The sequence below is a fragment of the Betta splendens genome, chromosome 16 (assembly GCF_900634795.4).
Source record: "Betta splendens chromosome 16, fBetSpl5.4, whole genome shotgun sequence".
In the NCBI taxonomy this organism is placed as follows: Eukaryota; Metazoa; Chordata; class Actinopteri; order Anabantiformes; family Osphronemidae; genus Betta; species Betta splendens.
In genome coordinates this window covers 9904242-9928549 of record NC_040896.2, presented here as the reverse complement: position 1 = coordinate 9928549, position 24308 = coordinate 9904242, and the positions used below count along the sequence as shown (strand labels likewise).

General features: G+C 48.0%; 1 protein-coding gene across 8 annotated transcripts; it reads right to left on the bottom strand.

The window, feature by feature from the left end:
* Positions 1-1352: 1352 nt before the first annotated feature.
* map7d1a (MAP7 domain containing 1a) lies at positions 1353-23706 on the bottom strand. 8 transcript variants are annotated; one of them, XM_029129187.3, is made up of 19 exons: positions 23317-23706; positions 16377-16577; positions 15076-15144; positions 14707-14727; positions 12671-12834; positions 12384-12492; positions 11097-11201; positions 9496-9618; positions 9256-9401; positions 8882-9012; positions 7944-8182; positions 7283-7565; positions 6866-7046; positions 6310-6414; positions 5028-5078; positions 4881-4941; positions 4065-4134; positions 3485-3720; positions 1353-2176 (listed from the first exon to the last, which is right to left on the bottom strand). In XM_029129187.3, the coding sequence occupies exons 1-19, from the start codon at positions 23384-23386 to the stop codon at positions 2166-2168; spliced, it is 2376 nt and encodes a 791-aa protein (XP_028985020.1). In that variant the 5' UTR covers positions 23387-23706; the 3' UTR covers positions 1353-2165. The 8 variants fall into 8 exon arrangements, with proteins under 8 accessions (XP_028985020.1, XP_028985016.1, XP_028985019.1 ...); XM_029129183.2 differs by lacking the exon at positions 23317-23706 and adding an exon at positions 22390-22579; XM_029129186.2 differs by lacking the exon at positions 23317-23706 and adding an exon at positions 22390-22579 and having other exon boundaries at positions 7283-7538.
* Positions 23707-24308: the final 602 nt, after the last annotated feature.

The following is a 24308-nucleotide window of genomic DNA, read 5'->3' as shown; positions in this document are numbered from 1 at the left end:
ATGAACCCTCCAGCTCACTTGCAGACAGATCCATCCATCAATCAAACGGCGTTAATGAAGTCTTCATTTTTCTGCCCCTCATTCGGTGTGGGTTCAGCGAGAAACTTGGCACCGGCCTGTAACTGTGCACTGCTTCACGGACACCTCCCTATAAATAGTGCCCACTAATCCTCAAGTCCCCTCTGAGTGTAGGAGTCCTACACTCTGCCATAGATTGGCTGGTGGATTAAATTGTGACTTTTAAACAAATCCAAGCAGTTTTTTTACTCTGACGTGTACATTTTCATTTGCACATTTTGCAAATTGACGCATGTTGTGTAACATGTTAACATGTTGTGAGTAGTGGGCCTGAATGGATGCAAATCAATCATTCTGCTTTTATCTTTGTGGTGCAGCGCTGCCCCTTCTGGTGGGGCTGGGGAGCAGAGCTTGTAGCAGCACAGGCTCGCTTGGACATACTGTTGCAGTCTAATGAAGCTGTTGAAACATTCTCCAGTGTCATTAGTAGGAGTTAAGTGAAGGAAGACAACTTCCCATTGCAGCTTCGTTCTCAGTGCAGTGGTTTTGTTGCTCCTCTGGTTATAGTGCTGCAGCTGTATTTCACATCAAAAACTGACATTTAAGCCACGGTGCAGTCATAACTAGTACCGGTAGTAAGGTTTGGTGCTTCATGAGAAGTTTAGGTTTGCTGGCGTTTGTCTAAATACTTTCTGATTCGATCACATTAATGCATGTTGATGTTTCCTAATGACGATGTCCACTGGGATATACAGAGCTGCTGGTGCATCACAGGTTCAGAAAGCACTGGCATCTCACAGATAGTTATAAGTCATATATACCTCATACTTGTATGTTCTACATGACCATCAGTTTGTGTCCTGCTGTTGGTGGAAGGTGACATATTGCCCACCATATTGAAAACACAGCATGCCAGGCCTCCCACTGAATCAGTGAAAGCCAGGGCGGCCCGCACCTCCCTGTAGAGAATCTGTAAAAGGAGACCCAAACTGAAATAGGCAGCTGAGCGAACTCACATGCTCTGAATGACAACTGTGAGGCCCTCACAGACAATCTCTAAATTTGTCTTCCTGTGGTTAGCATGTCGTCAGTCACAACTTTTACTGGGAATGGAAAGATGCTATGGAGCCTCAGGAGTAAACGAGTCAAACTAACTGAGAATCTCCACCAAAATAAGTCAAACTAAAGGATAAAATATTTTGAAAAAAAATTAACAAATGCGTTTCAGATAAGGTTTTTTTTTACGTTCATTACGTTCAGAACATCTGGGACCTTTCCTTCCATTCAGTCCCTGAATGCATCATGTTTATTCAGGAAAAGGCAATAAGACTACAGACCGGACAGCTTGTCTTTAATAAGACTTTAAGACATTGTAACTCTCAGCAGTATGTATTTATAGCATTTACAAACACACCAGCAGTTCAGATACTTACAGTCCATGGAATCTCAAAGCAAATTGGAGAAAACATGTTTACGTGTGAAGATACGAACATGAATTCCTGTTTATAGGAATTTGACCTTACATAACCTCTAGGTTCTTCTTGTCCAGATTGAACATTATTACATCCAGTTCTGCATACAATCAGTCACAGCTGAGGTTCAGGTAAGAACAGAAGTTAGGTTTACGCAACAGGGAAAAGCCTTGAACACACATTTACATAAAAAAACAGATACAAGTCACTTTTTACAGACCAGGATATATAAATACCTGTGTTTCATTTTGAAGGTTACTCACAGCAGAGTAGCCTTAAACCGCTCCCTTTATACGGCTTTAATTTATACTGTCCTCCTTTGTTTGACATCCTAAATTCATTTACATTATTCACATAAATGTACCCAGATTTTTCAGTTAAATAACTAAAGAATAAGGAAAACACTTAAGTTTCTGCTTATTATAATTACTCATCTGTACAAAGGATGATACTGTTGCATATTAAAGGTGCATGGCCTCAGTGCCGCACCTGTGATGCATGCAGCTCTGCCGTTTTGTCTTTGTGTCTCGATGCTTGGTCGTCATCTTCTGCGGCGAGAGAAGGATGTATATTTGCTTGTAGGAGCTCAGAAGAAGGTTGTTGATTGGCACAGGTAACAGGGGTCCCTGTGTGCGTGTCGGCAGGGCTGGCAAAGTCAGTGGTCCAGGCGATGAGTCACAGCACCTCTGATGGAGACAAAGGGTCACGGGTCAGACGGAAGAGCAGCCATACAGCATTTATCAATTCGTACAGTTCGTAGCCGTAACAGGGTGTTGACCTGAGTAACGGGACAGTTTGTAAACCTTTGACCTGGTGACAATGCTAAATGCAAAAGGATGTAAACCATGTGGCAGAGGAATGAAGGCATAAATCCATGTCTTGTTTGCACAAGGCAGATGAGATCGCGACGAAACTCCAGCAGAGGCTGTTTTATAGTCAAATGCAGTCAATCACTGGAACACGTGGTAATGGATGTTACGATGATGAGTAATGGATGCGCTATCTGACTGACAACACCACATGCAAGGCTGGTCCTCTCATCGGTATGAACACAGAAATAAGCCCTCTGAGTGTGCGTCGCAATTAATCGACGTCTGGAATTCTAACGTTAAATCCGACTCCCGCTTTTATATTGGGAATTACAGCCTTCATCCTTAATTACCGGCAGGTCAAAGACGCCAAACTGAAAGTAAGACGCAGGGCTTTCACTTTTATAGGTTATTAGTTAGAGATGGTGGAAGATACTTTCAAGACATTAAGGCTTTTAAATTGTCCTGTTTCTTTTTTATAATGTATCATTCATGATTACTGGCTAAAGGGTGAATAGGAAGAAGATCAAGCATGGAGAGAGAGGCTGGAGCGATATGGTTTAACTGCTCCGGGGTCCTGTTTCTATCCCTTGGCATTGAAGTGCTTGTGGATAGGGTCTCTACATCTATTCCATTCCTGGAATTTCTCACTGGGTGCAGGCCCATGTCTCTGAGGCTGCTGAGTAAAAGCTGTCATCAGTGTAAAGATACCCTGAGAGGCCTTTACCCTTCCCTGCACTGTTTCCTCCCTATCCCACCCCGTGGCGTCTCCTTGCTGCAGCACGCTCCCCTCAGGATGTGCCGACCTGCATGTTAGATGAAACAAAAGCTCAGGTGGGAGGTCTCTTTGTGCCGAGGAAAAGAGCACTAAGTACCGTACCTTATTCCGCAGCCTTTATGGGATAATGTGAACCTGGCTGAGTGCAAATAAGGACACAAGCTTGTTGAAAACAAACCACGGCACTGTGGACAGCTTCTTTTTATTAGAGGCGAATGAGAGATCAAACAGCTAATCGGTGTTGGGCCATTAAAGAAACAACAGGCTTTTTCTTCCATTCCATTGTAGTTGGATGTTAGAATGACCAGCCTGGGGTGATCCTGCTCAAACATCTCAGTTTGTTTGTTTGTGCCATAGCTTTGATCATGGGTATGTTATACAGCCATGTCATGAGTTTGGACCTTTACCTGCTACGTGCTGGGGCTTCATGGGGCCTGTCTTCCTCATGAAAGTCTCCTCATTGTCAAACGAGATGATTGGCTCGCCGTCCATGTCCGTCTCGGGCTGATCCCGGGCTCCGTTGGTTGTGTTGCCACGATTGGTCAGATGGAGGATGTCGGCAAAATGGGCAGTGTCTTCTTTAGCGGGCAGGCCGTTTTCGTGTCTCACCGGCTGGACCCCGTTAACCACTTGAGCAGACGGGCTGGTGGAGAGGAGAGATGCAGGGTATGGTTTTAGTTCGAATGACTCACACAGCGCGAGTCATCCCATCATCATAATTACAGTAGACTTAAAATCTACCCCAAGAAGCGTTTTCAAATATAAAGAGTAAACATTTTATGAAACCAACCATTCTGTCCGTGTTACAACTGTTTGTGTAGCTGAACTGTGTGACTCCTTGTGTTTCCCATAGAGGTTTACAACAATGCAAACCTCCCACAGACTTGATTCCTATTCAACTCCTGGCACACTGGCTATAGTGGTGGTGGTATCAACAATCCTGGGAGCGAATAATCCAGAAATTGATTAAATGTGCGGCGCTTTTACCTTTCTCGTCCGTTTTCTGTCTTGTTATAGGGCACGGTGACCTCTGGCATCGCTTGATAGTCAACAGATGCTACGGAAAACAAAGTGACACAGCAGTTAAGCCAGAGTAGACCTACATTTAGCATCCCACCATCCCCTGTACCGTTAACCACACATTCACAAACACCAGTGCTGATCATCCTTAACCTGTGCCGGCTAATGTTTCCCTGAAATCCTTCATGTGTAGGCAAATCTGCCCTCTCAGCTCTACTGAGGACATAGCTGTGGTTCAGACACATCTCCACACCCTGAGAGAACAGAGGCCTTTAACCACATCAGTGACGGGCTAATGTCTTCATGCAGTGGAATAGCATGTGTCCTCCACCACACTGATCCACATCACACCCGGGGGATGAGTAAGATCGAGGGGGGAAGAACAGTGTGAATGTTTATGCGTCTTCTATGGGTCAGAGCTGAGCTGCCTTACACGTGTCATGTTAGCATCTTACACTGTGAGGCTACTCTGCCTCTCTACTCCCATACCTCCCAAAGCTTGAAGAACGAGGAAGCACACATGGGGCTAGTCTGGCACAGAAGCACTCCAATTGCAGCTGTGCAGGATATGAGGCAGGGATATAATCTAAACTTTTTGCTATAAATGCAGCCTTGTGAGAGAGAACAAATAGGTGACTTGCCAAAACTAATAAAGGATGTGGCAATGATGTAGTTATGAGAATATGATGTGGGTATGTGGAGTAAGTCACAAGTCTTAGGACGAGAAACCTCTTTTGTTCTAGGTATGTTCTAGGATGTAGTCTAGACTGATGCTTTGCTCACCTTTGCTGCTCTCTGCATCTTTGTCGCTGACGTGTGCAAGCGTGGAGGACTTTGTGTCTTTCTGTCATGACAGAAGATCATTTCAGTGAGTTTTAGGAACGAAAACAAGGCTTTGTTTGTATGGCTATTGTAGCTTATGTCCAGTACCTTGTCCCCTCCATCTGTCTTGCGTGTCCTCTTCATAATCTCCTCCAGGCGCTGAGAAAAGAAAGGAGAAACCAGTCAAAGCGAAGAACAAGCATAGTCTAATTAGCGCATTCATTTTCTGTTCCCACAGTGAGTGCCAAACGTTTTCAAAGCACAATTACATTCAATGACTGGACATGTTCACAAATCGGGTTGTTTTGCTCCGCAACACATTTCACTCATTGTCTCTGTTAAACAGTTTTCCTGTACCACTCATCCAGGTCAGTGTGCTTAGAGTGAATGCCGCGAGGCCAAATGGGCCAATTATGAGCGTAGGTGGAGGACTGAGTGAATAACAATGGTTGTGTGTTCAGCTGTTAGGAGCAGTGAACATTAAGAGGAACAAGTGTGCTGTAAAAAAGAACGCTATTAACACTATGCACAGGAGGCAGATTTTAACACAAGATGCAACCTTCTTCTGGGGACACGTTCTGTTTGAGGTAGCTGCAGCTGCCGCTTATAAAAGTGAAGCATTTTTTAGTTTTTAGATCCAAGATTGCTCACGCACTCATAGGCTTGGCATGTCGTCTGGCTGCATAATAAATTTCTGTGTTGTCGGTCTGAATAGTTTGAATCACATGTGCTCGCTGGAGTGGGCCGGGTTTTGGTTAGTGATGGCAGCAGGAAGCAGCACGGCTCTGTGGAAGAGGACGCGCCGTTCCTGCAGGATGGTGCCAGTAAAAAGCCAGGCCCGGGCTGGCACGTCCAAATCTTTAACACATGGAGGGGAAGGAGGAAAGGCTCAGCCTGCCCACGTAGAGGTGGGTGGTATATGCCGTACGAGTCGACGGTCCCAAATACACACGCATGTCAACACGTACAGAAATTGGTGCAAATCCACGCACAGATCACCGGCATGGCAGGCTTGCTTTTATTAGTGTTTATATATATCTTCATGCGCTTGCGCTCAAACACACGCTGACTCACTAAGCCCTATTAAATCACAGTATGCAGACAGCCAATCCAGGATAAGCCAAAAACATCATTCATCGTGGTTTTAGGAACTTTGTTTTAAAGGCTGCTTTTGTCCTGGTGAAAGACAGACCACAGAAAAAAACCTGGAATAGAAGAGCTCCACAGGGAAAACGGAGCTTATTGTAAATAGATTACTGAATTTAAGATGGTTGTTTCTATCTCTAATGTTTGTTTTTCAAAAGGAACTGAGGACATTTCTGTTTTTAAATAATAATAATGGAAATGTTGAAACCTGACTGGGAGAACAGTGATGGGGGTGCTGCCTTACCCTTTTCCTCTCCAGCCTCTCCTGCTCCTCCTTCTGGAAATGTTTCTCCCTCTCGAGGCGCTGCTTCTCCGCCTCCTCACGGGCTTTAGCCTCAGCCTCTTCTTTCTGAAATGCATGCGGGCGCAAATCCAAGCACAATTTTAACGGCGGCAGAAGGGGGAAGAAAACAAACTTTAGCCAAAATGACATGCTTTTGCATAACAAGGGTGTGGTTGCGCTCAGCAATTATTGTTTACAACCTCAAAAGAGATATTTTCCTGTGCCTCAGAGCCAAAAAGGTCTATTTTCAACAACAGACCCACAAGGACTTTTATTTTAAGTACTTTGCATAATTATATTTGGATCATGTTCAACCAGTAATCTCACATCTGAGAAAGACCACAAGGGGGTGTCAAAGAATAAGTCCTAGTTAAGGGAGCATTTAATGAGCCTGCTGATTTGTGTTACAGGTGGAAAATTAAGATGAACAAATACGATCATTTTTATCATTCACTCCACTAAATGAATCGTTCTTGTACCAATGACCTCACAGTGACGCCTGCCTTCACCAGCGTACCTGTCTTTGCAGGCGAAGGTTCTCCTCCTGCTCGGCTATGGCCCTCTCCTTGGCCTCCTCCTCCTCCTTCAGGCGCTGCTCTTCGTCCCTCCTCCTCTGCTCCTCGGCCATGGCCCTGGCTTCCTCCTCCCGGCGCTGCCTCTCCTCGGCCTCCCTCACTAGCCGCTCCTCTCTCAAGATCCTAAGTTGGAGAAGCATAGGACCATGTGCCAAGCGCTTGATTGTAAATGTTGATTTTGTCTCTACTGATTCTACACTGTAAATGATTTAAGAAAATTATAACAATTTTACATCCAAGTACCAAAAGGAAGTCACAGTGGTGGATGTGACAGGCTGTAGTCAGTAAGTCTTATACAAACAAGCATGAAATCTGATAACATACATCATCATATGTGCCCCCATGCGTTTCAATGGTACCTCTCTTTCTCCTGCTGTTCACGGCGCTCCTGCTCCTCCCTCTCCCTCTGCTCTCGGGCCTGTCTGCGCTTCTCTGCCAGGATGCGAGCCGCCTCCTCTGGGTTGTTGGTGCCTGCCATGGGCTTGGCTGATGGCGACGGTGCAGGCGACGCCGCGGGCACAGATGGGGCCGTGGGGACCGGCTCAAGTGAGGAGGAAGTGGCTGCTGTTGTGACCGGCGTGCTCGGGGCATGGGGCGAGGCAGCGGCCGAGGACACTACAGCAGCAGGAAGCACAGGTGAACCTTAACACAGAATGGAAGCAGGTCTTTAATGCGAGTCTGTGAGAAAGCACCACATCAAGCATCAAAGGCACAGAAACGAGGAGACATTGAAATTCTGTACTCAGCAGCTGACAACCATGAACACCCATAGCTAGCTCATAATTACATAATTATGGCTGATTAGTGCAGCGTCTAACTCATTGGCTCATTTTTCAGCTTGTCCCTTTTCCAGTAGATTCTTTACTGTGGCAGGATGAGTCAGAATGTAGGACATTCAATCTAATAACACTAATAATCAAAATACACCTTATTATGTTTTTTTTTCCAGGAGGAATTTAAATTTCAACTGTAACCCTGGGCAGCCATACACTACTCTAACATGGCTTGTATTGGACTCACCCTTTCTCTCCTCTGGGGTGGCGGGCTGACGAGGCTCCTTCACTCTCTCCAGCGGTGCTGGAGACGAGGTCCGGGGGTCCACCCTGGCAGGGGTCCTTGCTCTTTTGGGCCGAGCCTTCGGGGTCGACGGGCTTCCGCGTGCTGAAGGAGGCTTGGGCGAGGCCGCAGGGCTGGGAGAGGCAGTTCTGTTCCTGGGTGTGGCCGGGGATGACGGCCGCTGTCTTGATAAAGGACTAGGACTGGAAGAGGAATAAATTCAATTATTGCTGTGCAGAAATACAATAAAAACAACAGAACACACAATTCTTGCAAAACAACACCCTGAAAACCGCATCACCCTCAGTCAGCATCCCAGAAATACTCAGGGAAACACATCCATTATGCTGAATAACTTGTTTTCCATCCAGCCCTCTGGCACACACAGCTCTGCCAAGCACTTTGGTGCCTCTTTGTAAACTTCAGTTTCATCCTTTTTGTCATGGATGTCAGTTATTCCCGAGGCCTCAGGGTAGGACAGGAAATGAGCACTCATCCAGGGATCCTTACTCAATACTGAGGCTTAGCGAGTGCATGAGATAGCTGTGGGTCAGGGGATCTGAGGGTAACCTAGTGATGTTATTTTTGTACTTAGAGAGAGAGAGGTTTGATCATATGTGTTTCAGCTGATTCATTTTCATCATACTTTAATCTGACCTTCGTTATTGAGCTGCATTTCATGATTGAATCTTAATCATTATGACTTTATGACATTGCAGAACTCCCTTTAAATCAACATAGCTTATTAAATTATTCAAATGTAATAATACATGTTTCAGGCTTAGTCTGACTGTTCTGGTAATTGATTGACAATCCAACAGATGTTATATTCCTTTGGGACTTTTGGAATGTTTCCCCGAGTCTTTAAATTGCAATTAATAAAAGGGTCTTAAATATGTTACCTCAGCTCAGGCCTGTGTCTCATACTGGGCAGGGACTGCCTTTTCTTGAGAACCTTCTCTTTCGCCAGGGCACTTTTCTCTTTCTCATTCTCTCGTTCTTTGTCTTTCTTTTCTTTCTTATTTTTATCCATCTGTTAGACAATAACACAAATACATTAGGGAGATTGTTATACGTAGTTACATACAAGTATGGAAAAAAGACACAGAGTGGTCGCTAATCGCGTTTGTGGATGGATGTCGATTCTTGCAAAGATCCTCACTCAGCGTCAGCTGTTCATTAGCTGCTTATTAGCCATGTGCTGCTTTTGGGAGATCTCTTGACAGAATCAGCTCATCCTCATCCATGTAATGCCTATAAAAGCTCAGTGACTTACAGGCGTGGAGCTGCGCCTGTGTTGGCGCTGGGTGATGTCTGGCGAGCTCGACGTCACCCTCCAGCGCTCGGCGCAGCGGTGGTGGGGCTGGTGGGTGCACAGAGTGAGGGGGCTGGCGGAGGCTGAACGAGGGCACAGAAGAGAGTCTGAGGACGAAGGTGATGAGATTAACCTCAGCCCAGTTTAAACAGCAAAGGACGGTCCTGAGAGACAGATGCCAAATGACTGAGAACAACTCACGGCCATCTTTGCCGTTGCTAAGAACGCTGGCAGCGCTGCGGCTTCTGGCGAGGAACGACAGCGTTGGCGTCATCAGACGGTCGACGATGCTGCTCTCCCATGGGCTCAGAGCGAGGCTGCGGGCTGCAGGTGGGGAGGAAAACACACTCATTTACTTTTTAGTCATGCTCAGAATGTAGTTCCCCAGATGATTAAATCTGAAGGAAGATACATTTTAAAGTGACTCCTGATGGTTGAATGCACCTAATATTTTTCATTTAAAAGATTTGTTCATGATAATGACAAATCTATGAGATTATCCCGTCCTGCAGGGTTCTTTGCTTGGTCAGTAACATTCAGGTTCAGGTCACGCTGAACCATCTCTTAGTTCAGCTGCTATAGATGTAGATGCTGGGGGACTTCCTTTAAACACCAACCATCAACCTGCCACCATGGTTCTACATGTGACTAACTTTTTTGTCTCTGTTTTTCTTCTAGTTTTGCTTTTCACTTTCTCTCTGTCCTCGTCTACATGTATCATCAGACTACGCTGTGTCTCCATAGTTACTGGTCCAACCATCCTGCCTGCGTTATGTTCTTGCTTGTTCTTGTCTCTCTAATTGGTGCTATATACAGTAAATAAAACTGATTTGAATAGAATATACCAGGGGCAAATAAAGAGAAAGCTTTACATGATGTTTTTAGAAGCTATAAAGACCCGATCTATTAAGGCTCCTTAGTACCACCCAGAAAGGAGGAAAATAAACCCAGTAAATGTGTCTACAGGAGCCTTGGGCTGTGCGGGTACCACCCAGAACACTGTTTTTGAAAGGCTTGTCTAGACATCGAGTCAGTTATTTATAACCACAAGCAGTGGAGAATTATCTATTTATTTTGGGGAGAAACTTCCTCTTTTGGCTGTGAGGTGCAGAATGACATGGAGGTTATACTGAAGGCTCACAAGGTGTGTAGAGGTAAAAGCAGCTATATTTGCAGCAGCACAGAGGAGCAGTACCTGCTTCAGGCAGGAATACATTATCTTCACATAAATGCTGACTCACTCTAATCGCACTGTTTTTGAAACTGAAGTTTCTCCCCAGTAGCAGGAGCACAGCATGACCTAGTTAACTCCAGACCTATGCAAGACACCCGCACTCATTTCAACCAGAATGCTAATGCTGATTTAAAGACGCCACATATAAACCACACCCATCAATCAATACAACATTTAGGACAAGTGATGAAAATGAAAAACACAGAATGGTCCATTTGACTGGGCAAACACCAGGAATGAAATGGTCTTTATCAGACCATCCCAAGGACAGTAAAACAAGGAACAATACGATACGGAGAAGCCATAGTGAACTGTGAGCATGCAGCGCATGTCAAACAAAGAGCCAAAGCCACATTCTGCAGAACAAAACAGAACCTGTAGTGGTTTTGGAAAATGAAAATAGGCCAGCTCTCAACATCAAGCACAGCGGATGGACTCTGTCAGAAAGGGGAGGACACGACTGAAAATAAATCAGAACACAATGACAGACGCATTCTGAATCATGGGCAGCGGCGGAGTGATGGACACATTCACAGAGGGGGGGGGGACATTCCAGGTGCTTCCTTACTTCTGCTGGGGGAGTTCCAGAGCGTGGCCGAGGACTTGGAGAGTCGCTTGTTTATAACTGAGTCCACATGTTTGGGCAGGTTGACCGTGGACACTGAGCATCTGCCTAAAAAGCCAAAAGAGTTCCACACAGATGTTCATACAGATCACATGCATCAAAGGGAGAGGAGGAAATCCGCCGGCATCCTCCCACCCACCTCATAGACGAGGACACTAATACACGTGTGGAAGTCTCATTAAAAGTGGCCCGATGCGAATAATAAAAGCTGCAAATCCTAAAAAAGACTTTCATGTTTCATTTTAAAGTCTCCAATATAAGCACACGAACAAATGGAGCAGGTCAAAACTGCTGTTTTCAATGGACTGAATGAGGCCATCACAGCTCATGACACACATCACGGGCGCTGATCACCACAAACTACTAGCCAAGAAATACTACGTCATACAAAACATATTTTCTTTTTTTTTTTTTTATCATATACTATACTATGACACGATGTTCACAACAACACTTTTTCAGGACATACTATACCTAAATGTATTTTTGACAACATACTAAGCATAGTTAAAGTAAAAGTTAATGATGTAAGAGCAAAATCTTAAATCTGTGGAAGCATCAAAGTGCATCATGGTACAGGTCTGTTTCCCTTTAATACACTGCAATCAAACGATCACTTTTTCCCAGACCTTTGGCAGACGTGATTCACAGATTCACATTATGGCAATGGACGCATTAACAAAGGTCGAGCGTGAATGTCTTTTAAATCCACGAGGCTGGTGGATGACAGAGCAGCTCCGCTCATGTTTACTTCCACCATCTGACAGACAGGATGGTGTGAGACACAATGATTTTAGAGCCAACAATTCTCTGGGCACACGGCGGAGGTGGATGAGCAACTGGCACTATTGACAGAGCAACTCCTCAGACTTTGCGCTTTAGTGAGGGGCTAATGGCCCTGATGTAAACACACACAGAACTGCAGGAGCAAACAGAAGAGATACACACATACTTGTATGTCATAGGATAAAACCTCCCCCCAGATGCGTGTAGGCAGCGATCCTGGCTGAGCACCCGCCAACTCCAGCACAGAGCAACAACACCACACACCCAACTCATCTCAATTTGAAAACAAACAGCAACACATAAACAGGGTCACACACTGTAATGCTTCACAACTGACCCAAATAGTTCCCCAAAGCTTCAGGTATCATCGTTTCAAGCCTGAGCATATTATATTCTCTCCATCCCTTGTGTGGATCCGTTTCAGGTAGGAACCAGAGAACCCACCTTCTTTCTGGTTGCTCTGGTTTAGTGCTCCAGCCCATGACCATCTCTGCTGTCGGATTTCCGCCCACGTCTTCTTCGTCGACCTGTGAATTGCGGCCTCGTAGCGTTCCTGGAAAACAGACGATGAAGTAAGCACAAGCTTGTTTAAACGTGAACGCGGCTGTTCCAAATAACACTCGTAGAGACGTTCCTTCAGCAGAAACAGACAATCACACACGCTCCACATACGGGTTCTTCGGCAAATTCCGAGGCAGTAAAGAAAACATGCAGGCTCGACCCCCACTCACTTTGTTTTTCTCTAGTTTCAGCTTCTGCCTCTCTTCCAGCGCGCTGCGGCGCTTCTCTGCCTTGACCCGCTGCTCCTCCAGCTTCCTGCGCCGCTCCTCCAGCTGCTGCTCCCTCAGCTGCCGGGCCTTCTCCTCCTTCTCCAGCCACTGGCTCTTTTTGGCAGCTGAGATGGAACAGAAGTCATCATCAGGAGGGGAAGAGTTTTGCAGAAGCACACGATCAAAGTTTTATTCTCTCTTCTCTTAAAACACCACAAATAATGTTTCAAAGACATATTATTCAAATGGGTGTATGCGTTTTGTCTTTAAAGGCTGCTGTTTAAGGCCACGTTTGACACAAAAACAGCTTTTGATCAGTGGATTTTGAGAAAAATGTGTTTTGAAGCTTGAAGACAGAAGCGTACGTTGCCCTTCACATCCAACCTTTTCGTGTTCAGAGAAATCTATTCAATTACTTTTCTGCATAATACCCTGTTACACAGAGACAGTCCTTCTGAAGTGGCAGGTTTATACCACACTAATCGGATTAAGCTTGCACTTCAGCTTTAATAAATCGCACACTTTGAAAGTGAAATTGTCTCCTTGTGACTGAGCGATTCAACGGCGGCATAAAAGGACCCTCTGCAGCTGCCGCGACGCATTTACACGCGACGCGCCATATTTCTCCAAACTACAAAGTGAAACCTCCATGAAGAATCGGCATCTGCAAAGAGGCGAGTCTCGGTGCTCTGAAGCACTCGATGCAACAAAAGCAACTGGTTGTGGCTCTGGGAGTGCGGTGACAGGTTACTGCTGAGAAGCCGGAGGCCTGCACAGTTAGGATCAGTTGGCAAGCAAACAGTCGGGCTCTTAGCTGAAATGAAAACAAGGTTTTACTGAGGTACTGCTTGCCAGCGCTGCAGCAAAGGAGACCCACTGCAGTGCGCATCTCACTACTATTGTCTATTTCAGGGCTGTGAATGGAAAACACGTCCAACTCTGAGTGAGACGTTGAGATTAGAACTCTGTCCACAAGTACAGTAAGACATTTAAGTAATTATAAACCTGACACAAGCAATCAACTAAAGACAAGACCGGGAAGGAGATTAGCTCCTGTTCAACTGGTGACAACAACAATCAACATTTAGAACATGTAGCTACATGTAAAGCCCAAATTACTGTCCAGCTGGTCGGAAAACCTGACTGGGGACAGTTGATACGTCTTCTTGGCTGAAGGTTCTTAAGCTGATATTGTAAATACAAGCTTAAGCAGGATCTTTTATCTCATCGGCCCTGGTCCATCTGGCAGCATGAGCTAATCGCCCAATTACACCCATCCACACTGTGATGTGTGTCACTGTTTGGCTTGGAGTAAATGGCATTACTGAAGATACAGCAACACCAGCTGTCAGACCTCTGGATGGAATATTAAAATCTATGGTATGTATTAATAAAACAGCAGGGAACATCAGGACAACATCATCCTTCTACTCTGTATCTACACAAATGAACAGTACATCACACATTTTCCTACTTTTAACCGCGTCATTTCTTTTTGGCCAGATGAAGCTGTTTAGATGTAAAAGTCACAGCCAAGATAAACGTGGCTGCACACGTCTCCAAAAGCTCCCGTTTCTGCTTGAAGATAGTAATCACAGCGGTTGTGTGGCGTGTGGTTCCAAGGGGTTATCTTTAAAAGGAAATCTGTGGCGTCTGCAGTCGCACAACACGTGGACGGACAAAGTTCAGACCCAGGACAGGCTACGTCCTCCTGCGGTGATCTGCTGTCCAACATCCAATAGGTATTATAGGTATATTAAATATATGAATGGTTGATTACGTGATCAACTACATGAAACGCACACTGATGATATTCAGAGAAAGCGAAAGTTACAATTAGACATGATAGGAAAAAAAAGATTTTAAGACAAAGAAAATGAGGAATAAATGATGAAACAACAGAGCAGGACAGTAGGACCACGAAAGACATGTGGAAAGATGCAAAGATGCCAAAGGACCCTTCACCACCACCACGTAAACACAGGTGAGTGGCTTACCTTGCGACTTGCTGAGCTCTTCTGCAGACGAAACAGGGTGAGAGAAAGAAGACAGAGGCAGTTGTCAATCATGCAAAGCAGTGCACGAGCAGCGCGCGGCCACCTGCTAATGTGGCAGCCATGTGTTAACATAAAGACACAGGCAGAGATGTAATATCACACAAAATACAGCTCCGAGGCATTTACTGGTGCAGCAACTTAGGCCGGAGGAAACCAGGTTGATTGTGCTGTAAAATGCTATAAGATACTGCAAAGTACTGCATGTGCATGCTGTGAACGCCCTCATGCAGATGAGCAGTAACAACAAGCTCTGTGGCCCCGACACTAGGGGGCGCCCTCGTCCTACGTAAAGGCCTTTCTCCCACTCACCCAGATATTTGGTTTTCTCTTCTCGTCGCTCCTTCGCCAGCTTCTGCCTCTCCTCTGACTTCATGAGGTCTGAGATGAGCGTGGATGGGAAAAAAGCAGGCACATGTGTCACTATAAACTCTTATCGTCTCTAGCAACACCTGTAAAGGATACGTGCCACCTTAAGCAACTTAGGGTTCAGTTGCCCAAGGACACGTGGGCAGACGTTATACATTCATTAACAAATGACTCCTCCTCATCGCCCTCAGTTTTTACAATCCAGATGTTCAACATCAAACAGAAGGGGTTCATCCTTCAGAACCGTGGGATAATAAATAGCACGCAGTCAGCGCTCCCCTCCTCCAACCACCACCTCTGCCCCACTTTGATATTCCTGGGACCAACGGAGGCTCACGTGCGCGGTCTTGTTGATGTGCTGTGCCTCACAGCTCACCGTGTTAATCAGACGACTCAGCTTCAGGGTCAGTTCCAGGTTCACGCCTGTTTATGTTTGATGCCATCACTCATAAGGGAATGCGTTTTTAAAAATATGCTTCTTTGACAGTTGTCTCATTAAACCTGACTTCGCAGTAACAACACAGCTTTCATAGGAAAATGTTCCAAAGTACAGTTCAGCAATCCGTAAGCAGCAACTCCCACACGTCACCATTTCATTTCACTAATTAAGGAGCTGCAGAGTCTTTTCATCTTCAACCCTCTGGGTAGAGCTAAACCTCGGAAGTAATGAGCTTTACAGAAGAAGAACACGGAGGACAAAGGGAAAGTGTGGATCCTTCCTGAATGGACTCAGCGACGTGTTCCTCTAAAATAACCAGATTTGGCTGAAACAAATCAAATATTAAAAGTCCTGTTATAACTGATGGCAAACGTCTGGCTGCGCTGTTAAGAGGACGGCGGTTTAAGACGTGGTGCAGCTGATCCCCATCCTCTCATGCTAACGGGAATAAGGACCATGACCACAGTGAGTGGATTAATGGATAAAGAACAAAGGGGAGGAAAAAGCGGCTTATGCTTCAAAAACTTCGCCATGATTCTGAGAGTGTGCGAGAGTTCCAGTTCCGCGTGGTGCGCGTGCCTTCGCCCGCCCTTCTTCAGGACCCAGCATGTGTCAGTGCCCAGAGTCTGGACTCACAAAAGCACATTAGTCTAAATTTACCCGAGCTATTTTCTGTCTAAAACCTCCAAATGCAAAGTTCTGATGTCCGACGGGAGCTTCTGTTGAATACTACGATAAACCACAGCATAAACCTTAGATTTAGCCTCTCGCCGACAAATGCATGGGTAGAAACCTGTGGGTTTACCTCGTTTGGACCTCGGCGCAGGCGATGCCGGGGATCCGGGCGGTCGAGGGATGAGGTCCGACTTGGCTGGGGTCGCCTGCCTCCTGTGCGCTTCCCTTTTAGCTGGAGACGCCGTCCTCTGGGCGCCGTCGGCCTTCGGGGGGCAGCTCTCGCCCTCCGGGTCGGGCCTCGCGGGGTCCGTTTTCAGATCCTGGCTCGGAGCTGGTCAGAGACAGAGACAGAACGGAAACAAGTCAGCGGGTCGCCGGGTGCAACGATAAGACGGAGCTCAACCAGTCGGTCCTCATTCCAGTCCAGGTGACATCAACGTCCTTCAGAGCTGCGTGCTATCAAGCGAGCGAGGTGGAGCAGCAGGAGGCCGCTTGTCTTTAATGGAGAACAAAACGGAACAGAACCGCACAGAGGAACTAATCCTGCTGCTCTGCCTCCCTTTCTTTCATTTGTTGAGCAACATTATCTGCGAATACGCGATTGCTCAGAAGCACAAGATAGTAGTTCCTAATTCTGCTCTTCCAACTTAATTCTATTCTGCTCGGCCCGGCTGATTTATCGAGTGACTGGCCCGAGCAAATGGCCGACTCCCCGGCAGAACAAAGCGCAGTAATTGCTTTTTGGCATCCTGGCGGTGCTATTGCGGAGAACAGACTCCGTCATCGCCGCTCAAACTTCTTCCTCATACACATCGCCGCCGCTGTGGACTCGGCCGTCTGCGCTCCCCGAGACGGCAGCGTGACTCACACTTGGCAGAGCCCTGGACCCGAACCTCCTGCTCAAACGCTGGTGTTCCCGGGCCGCGACGGCGAACAAAGAGCCTCGTGGGAGAGACACTGTGGCCCCGCGCTGCCGCGGAGCCACGCTGAAGCCCGGCCTCTGGAGAGAAACGCTGGAGCAACATGCTGTAAATTATTTAGGCCTTGGCTAAAAGCGGGGCCGACAGTGGGGGGCTGTCACGCCGAGACAGTGATTGCACTGGAGATTTACTATACGAACGCTGTGCTATTCAGGAGGCTGCAAAGGAAGGAGCAAAAACCAAAGCCTGCAAGATCAAACTAAATTAAAATGTGTCGAATCTCCTTTCCCCCAAACAAGCTGCCGCTTTGTGATTAAACCTGTTATTGAAGCCACGAGGCCCGAAGGTCAGCCTCTCTCTACTACTATTACTACAGCGTTATGGAAAAGAGCGTCTGAATCCCTTCAGACCCTCAGAAAAAGGCCGCGTCATCGGGCTGAGAAACGCAGGCAGCTACCGATTACCGGAGCTGCACAAAGGCTGACGGGCCGAGGGGGAGCCATGATAACAGCGCCGCATCCATCACAGAGTTCTGCCGGCAGACGAGACGCGGCGCTGCCCGTGTCAGAGCGCGCCGCCGTTAAATAAGCATTCCTCCGGCAGCGCTCTGACAGAGAGGGGGGGGTGGGGGGTGGGGGGGTGGAGGGACCCACTGCAAACACCCCTCTGTTTGCTGCCGTTCGGCAAAGTCTGTGCAGACTCTGAGAAGCCGCAAAGGATGCAGGCGGCGATGCAAAATTTATACCTCTGTGAGGTTTTTCCTCAGGACGTTTGTGACAGTAACGGGAGCGAGTGCAGCCGGCAGGAGGTATTTTGCTGCTTTGCTGCAGCTAAGCCCACAGTTGGACCCACTGGTCCCGGTGCAGCGTGCTGGAGCTGCACAGTGTAACGCTCTGTGGTATGTAGGTGTCCCTGACAATGAATACCAATGAAACGTGAAGCTCGCGGGGGGAACATGCGCCGCTGCGAAACAAGGGCTGATTGATGCTGTCTGGGCCAGCAGATAACGGCAGGAAGCGAACGGGGGAGGGACAGTGAGCGGAGGACGGGACACTGAACGCACCGCGACTCAACCTGCTGATTAATCTGCTACGTTGAATCACTATAATCGAGGGAACATTTGCTGTGGACATAGTGATTTGCATCAGTGGCTTTGGAAGATTGTCCAACCAGTGACTCCTCACAGCAAACATGATTAGCACAGAATGGTTAGGCAATATTTGCATAGGCTGAGTGACAACATGTGTTCAAGAGTCCATGAACTGTGTTCTGGTGAACAGTTGTGCATATTATATAACCTAATATGTGAACATTTTGAGATGATGCTGATCACAGTCATCCTGCAGTGCAGTGTCAGTGGCTCTTCCTCCATAACTGTCCATAACAACGCATAGACGCATAGATGCACACGTGCATGAGCACAGCGGCCTCGGCAGGTTGACAGTCAGCAGGAGTTCGGCACAGAATCCGTTTGACTGTTAGAAAACGGAATGGGCCCAGATAGGGTTTGCAAACCTGCGAGGGGATGCTGCAAAGCAATTATCTGCCTTTAAAATGCAGTTATTTCACTGCATTTCAGCGTAAAGGGCAAGATAAGAATAGTGGCACAGCAAAGCGTGCTGCCCCAGTGTCACTGAAGCAGACTTAGTCACCTCCAGACCTGCGGGCACAGGCGCCCTCCCACTTTATTATTTAAATAACAGTATGAATATTCAGCCATTTCCTCGTGAAAAGATCTAAATATATCTGAAAGCTGAGGTGAGGGAGGACGTGCGTGCACACACTGCAGCCCATAGACAGTAACACGCCACTCGCTATATGACAGAAGCTAAAACACATTCTGAAGATGTTTGCTCAAAGGAACGCAGGCATCACGACTGCGAAGAGCTCGTTAAAAGCCTCAACGCGTCCATGACGACACGCAAGCGTCCCGTCCTAACACCGTTTACAGCCGCTGTTCACTTTTAATGCTGCTGCTGCTGCCTGGACGGGAATATGGAATATGGAACATAGGGCAGGGCATCGGATATTTATGAAGACGAGAGCTGAGCACCGATGAGAAAACAACAAGGAGCTTCACTGACAAACCACAAACAACTACAGGCTTAAAGAGCGATAATATTAAATAGACGTCAAGAATATATGTATAATGCTTTTACTTTGACATGAAAACAGCCTGATTGTAACACAAAGTGAAGATGGTCAGAAAACAGCAGTGAGACTTAGAAGGAATTTAGGACAATGAAGAGGGAAAAGGCCAGAAGCAGGAAAAAGAAAAGCAGCGAGGAAACGCAGAGAATGGATCTGCATCTCATTAGGGACTAATAAACTACCTCATCGCCCCCTCACCCCCCCCTTACCCGCCGGGTCCCTCCAGCACCCAACAGGGTGATGTAAGAGGGCGAAGGGGCCCAGACACAGGAAGCGCAGTGGAAACAAGGAGCGGCACCAGAGCCACGCACGGTGTTTAGAGCAAAGTTTTCACTGGGTGTCGTTACAACAAAGGAGCAGTTTAAATAGAAGCTGGGGGAAACATCAGCGTTAGAGCTGCTGCTGCTGCTTCTGCTGCTGCTTAAAGGTCAGAACAAAACCCAAGTCCACATCTGCCTCGACTGGAACCGGAGAGAGACGAGAGCAACAGGCAGCGAACAGAACAGACGGGCACCAAGCGGCTGCGAAGCCCGTTCAAGCAGGCGTCTGGACCAAAGCGGTTCTGATCCAGAAGAGAGGAGACTGACGCCTCTGTTCGGACCCGTCACCGGACCCGGACCACGGCACAATGCCGGCATTTAGCCGCTCCCCTTTCTGCGCTGCACCTGTGCATGCGCCGAAGCCGCCGCTGATGAAAGGCTCCGCTTCATCGGAGCGAACGGCGGTTCTGCGCGGGCCCGGTCCCCGCTCCCACCGCCGCCACGCCCCCAACATCAACGGACAAGCGGGCCCAAACAGCTGGACGGCGACGGGAACCAGAGGCCAAACCCCGCGCGTGTCGGTGACGTCGGACGACGGGATTGGATGCGGGCTGCCATTCACGGGACATGCCAGCCGGTTGCCCCCGGCAACCAGCCTCATGCCCCCTCGGGGGGCGGGGAGGTGATCTCATCCTTAGTGAGACCACCGAGGGGCCGTCCTGCCCCCGTCACAGGGTTTGGACTAGTTTTAAAGGAGTTTCATTTTATAATTAAGTGTGTGTTGATGAAAAATGCATCTGTCTGGGACGACGGTGCTGGTTTGTGTACGTGTGTGTGTGTGTGTGTGTGTGTGTGTGTGTCTCAGAGTCAACGTTTTTCACCCCGTTGAAGTGTGTTTTTTCCCCCCCAAACATTACGTGGAGCTAAAACGCAGCTGCAGGCAGTAATCATGTGATTACATGTGATCATGTGACTTCTCACCCCACACTTACTGTCCACACTGATCATTACCTGGATTTGTGTTTGCAAAAAAAAAAAAAAAGAAAAAAACAAACTCGGGACTTTGGCAACAGGCTTCAACCATGAGTTTCATGAACAGTGGAACGAAGGGCTAATATTAGCGGACAGGTCGAGAGACCAGAGAGCGATATTTTCAGACTCGACGCCAGTGGCAGGAACGAGTAACGGGTCCAAATCCAGACTTCCCTCCTCAGTGCGAGAGCGGAACCACAATAACTTTAGACCAGAGCACTGCAGCAGCAGCAGCGGCAGCCTGGAAACAGACGCGTCTGGGCATTTCTCACGGCTTCGCTGGAATCGCTGTGCTGGAGCTGAGCTGCGAAGGTGGGAAACCAGGACGTGCCCAGTTCTGATCCCGACAGACAGAATTCAAGAACCTCACGCAAACGCATTCAGAAACATGTCAACAGGACTTGAAGTCAAACTCAAACTGGACCTGGATCATACATTTAATGACCGGTGCTCGGTGCTGGAAGGCGTCTGCAGCAAAGTACCGCTCTCCGCGTGACGACGTGACATTTCCACTGGGCCGCGAGGCCTCAGTGTGTGGAAGGTGCGATTTGCAGCACGTGGGTGCGACACACTGGACCGGCACCGGCGCCGGCGCGCATCTCCTCTATGTGGACGAGCTCGTCTCTACAGAACCACATCGCTGCAAGGCCCGTCTCGTCTCCACTTTGCAGCTCCTCTCATTTGGAGCTGGACCAGCGTGGACGGAGGCTTCAGACGCTGTTCTGCAGAACCTGTCAGACTCAGTGGCGACCCGCTGCTGCTCCGGCAGCAGATTTCTGCACATTATGCTTCAAATTAGTGGATGGTGATGGACGGAAAGTGTTTCTCCCCCGATCCCACAGCATCCAATGAATGCCTGGTCCCATCAAACCAATGGGCCCACTTTCAAAGCATCCCCCAGGTTTCATGCTTGTTCCAGAGACGAGGGGAGGACTCGACTGGACTCGCTGCATTTGAACTCGAGGCCGTTTTCAGCGCACACACTTTAAATCCAACGGCTGAGAACGCGTCACCGTCTGAAAGCTGCAGCTTCGAACGCTCCGACGCCAAACTTCCCCGCGACTCAGATGTGTCTGCTCGGTTCTGGGCCCCGTGAGCTTCACGGCGCCGGGCCTTTGAACATGGCTGAGCCTGTGTGGAACCGGGAAGCTCCCTCTCTCCTACGACAGCTCAGCTCCCGAGGAATAATCACCACTAAAGCAAGCGTCTGGTCGACTGTAATAGTCGATGGCTGAAATCAGAAACATTATCAAAAGGTTTCTACAACTGAAGTGTTTACAACTTCCTTAATTCCAGAGGGAAGTTAGGATCTCTGGTTACTCATGAAATTCAGTCACATTTTTGTGTCTCTTCTGCCACACGTGAAAACAGAGTCCTCCGTCCTCAACAGAAATAACATCGACCCAGCTTCTATTATTAGGCAGAGGCTCCAGAAAGGAACCCCTGGTTCTGGACCATCAGGTTCGTTAAAGGTGACGAGGCAAAGACGCGTGTCTGGTCACATGTCCCTCCCCCCGTGACGTCACAGCGTCAATCACGGCACAGATCACAGCGCCCGGACCAATGACACCACGTTACACGGCGGGAGCCTCACATTCCTGGTGTCTGCAACATTTTAGAGCCATGTGGAAAAACACGTTCTCCTCATTCCTGGCAAGTATGAAATGTTTGACAGTGTTTGTGACGCGATGAGCATCACATGTCAGAAACGGCGTGTGCTCTTCTGAGTCACACAGGTTTCACGGTTGCACGCGCACTGTGCTCTTTAGACCAACTCAACTGCTAAAGTCACGTTTCCCAGGACCAGGGTGGAGCAAGGTCGTCCCGCTGCTTGTTGCAGGGCCAAAACAAGCCAAGCCCCCCCCCCCCTCGGCAGGAAGCACGTTTCCTGTTGTCAGAAGGAGGTCACATGGTGAGACCCCTTCTATTTCCAGACACAGGCGACTCGTCAACATCCGAAGGGAATGGAGACTGAAGCACTGGGCTTCAAGGTTGGGCGTCTCTGACAGGGACTTCACGCTGGCAAGGTTCCAACTCTATCTGGCCACACACACACACACACACACACACACACACACACACACACACACACACACACACGGCCCCAACTGTGAGATCATGGGATCACCTTGTAATTGCACACATAAATCTGTGAGCTGGATCCGGCCCGACTGTACAGGACGGTCCGTCTTTCCTGCACTTTGGCCTCAAGTTGATGTCAATAAAGCTCTTTTTATTTGCATTCCTGTGCAGCAGCAGCAGCAGCGGAAAAGCAGCCGCTCTGCACCTGTGCGCGAGGATCCACACGGCAGAGAGGACGAGGAGATGCCTCCTCGTGCCCGCATCACGTTAGCGGAGCGCTAAACACACAACATAAGGAGGGGGATGGGACGCGCACGAGCGGGATTACCTCATCCGGCGCAAATTGCGTTATTATTATCACTCCGAGCTCCACGGAGTCAACAAACACCCGTGTCGGTGCCGGAGCGGCTGCAAACGATCGATCGGCTCTTCTTCTCGTCGGCGGAGAAGATTGCGTTAGTGCTGCATTTGCGAGCACCTCCTGATGGAGGCGTCGGAATTGGCCACACGTCGCTTCATCCGAAACGCAACACTGTTTCCCCTCAAAGTTTACGCGTTCGGAATCGTTCAAAGCCCCGTCACGGATTCAAAGCACGTGAAGTGAAACGGAGCCGTAAAGACTTACATGTTGCTCCTGCCCGAAGGGTCTCCTCCATTTCGGCGCTAATATCCTCACTTGGTGCTCTTTTGTTCATTCAAACACGCGACTTTCGGCTCTTCCTCCTCTCATTCCTCGGGAACAACAGCAGGAAGGGGGGCGAAACTTGACTGAGTCACTCCCGGCTGCACCCGGCGCTCCTCGGGCGGCGACCGACGCGCTCCGGGGCTCGTCCGCAAACAGGTGGGAGCCGAAGCGACGCCGCTCCGCGTGTGCGTGTGCGTGGACGCGGCGGCCGCGGAGGCGCGAGACGCGGGGCCGAGGAGGAGTCACAGCGGAGGAGTCACAGCGGAGGAGTCGGCGAAGTTTCTCACCGTCCGACGCGCCACAGCTGATGCTCCGCTGGCGCAGAAGCTCTCGCGCCGGCCTCTGGGTCGGGCCGTACCACTGCGTTCGGGGGGGGGGGGGGGGGGGGGGGGGGGGTTATGCTGGATGTATTTACGTTACGTTACACGTATGACGTAAGAACCTCTAAAAGAAATATGTTAAGTCCAGACCACCGCTGCTGCTTTGTTGTACTTTCAGTTGGCCGGATTCGAATGATAAAACTAGTGTTAACGTAAATAAAGTGAGGCTCCGCCCCCTCCGACGGGTTGACTCTGCCTCCAACTACGACGCTCACACATGCACCTCACATTCATCAGACCTGAGTCGTGGAGATAAAGCTTTGGTGGCGTGTGTTGCTTTGTTAGAAGTGTCTTTGGTTGTGTCGTTGTTAAAATATGACTCAAACCGCAACTATTTTAACTTTGAGACACTGTCAGCAACACTGTTCCAGCATCACACTTTGTATTTGATTAGGAAATATTTAATAAATAAATATATATATATATATATATATATATATATATATATATATATATATATATATATATATATATATATATATATATATATATATATATATTTAATATATATTTAACCTTATTTAGTTTTCTTTTATAGATGTAGAGCATATT

Excerpts from the sequence above, each read along its gene's own strand:
- map7d1a (XM_029129183.2), bottom strand. The coding sequence starts at position 22,564 with ATGTTGACGAGTCGCCTGTGTCTGGAAATAGAAGGGGTCTCACCATGT. Across the intron at positions 9,013-9,255 it reads ACAGGCGCAGCTCCACGCCT|ATGGATAAAAATAAGAAAGA; the intron begins GTAAGTCACTGA and ends ATTGTCTAACAG. Across the intron at positions 7,566-7,943 it reads CACCCCAGAGGAGAGAAAGG|GTTCACCTGTGCTTCCTGCT; the intron begins GTGAGTCCAATA and ends TTCTGTGTTAAG.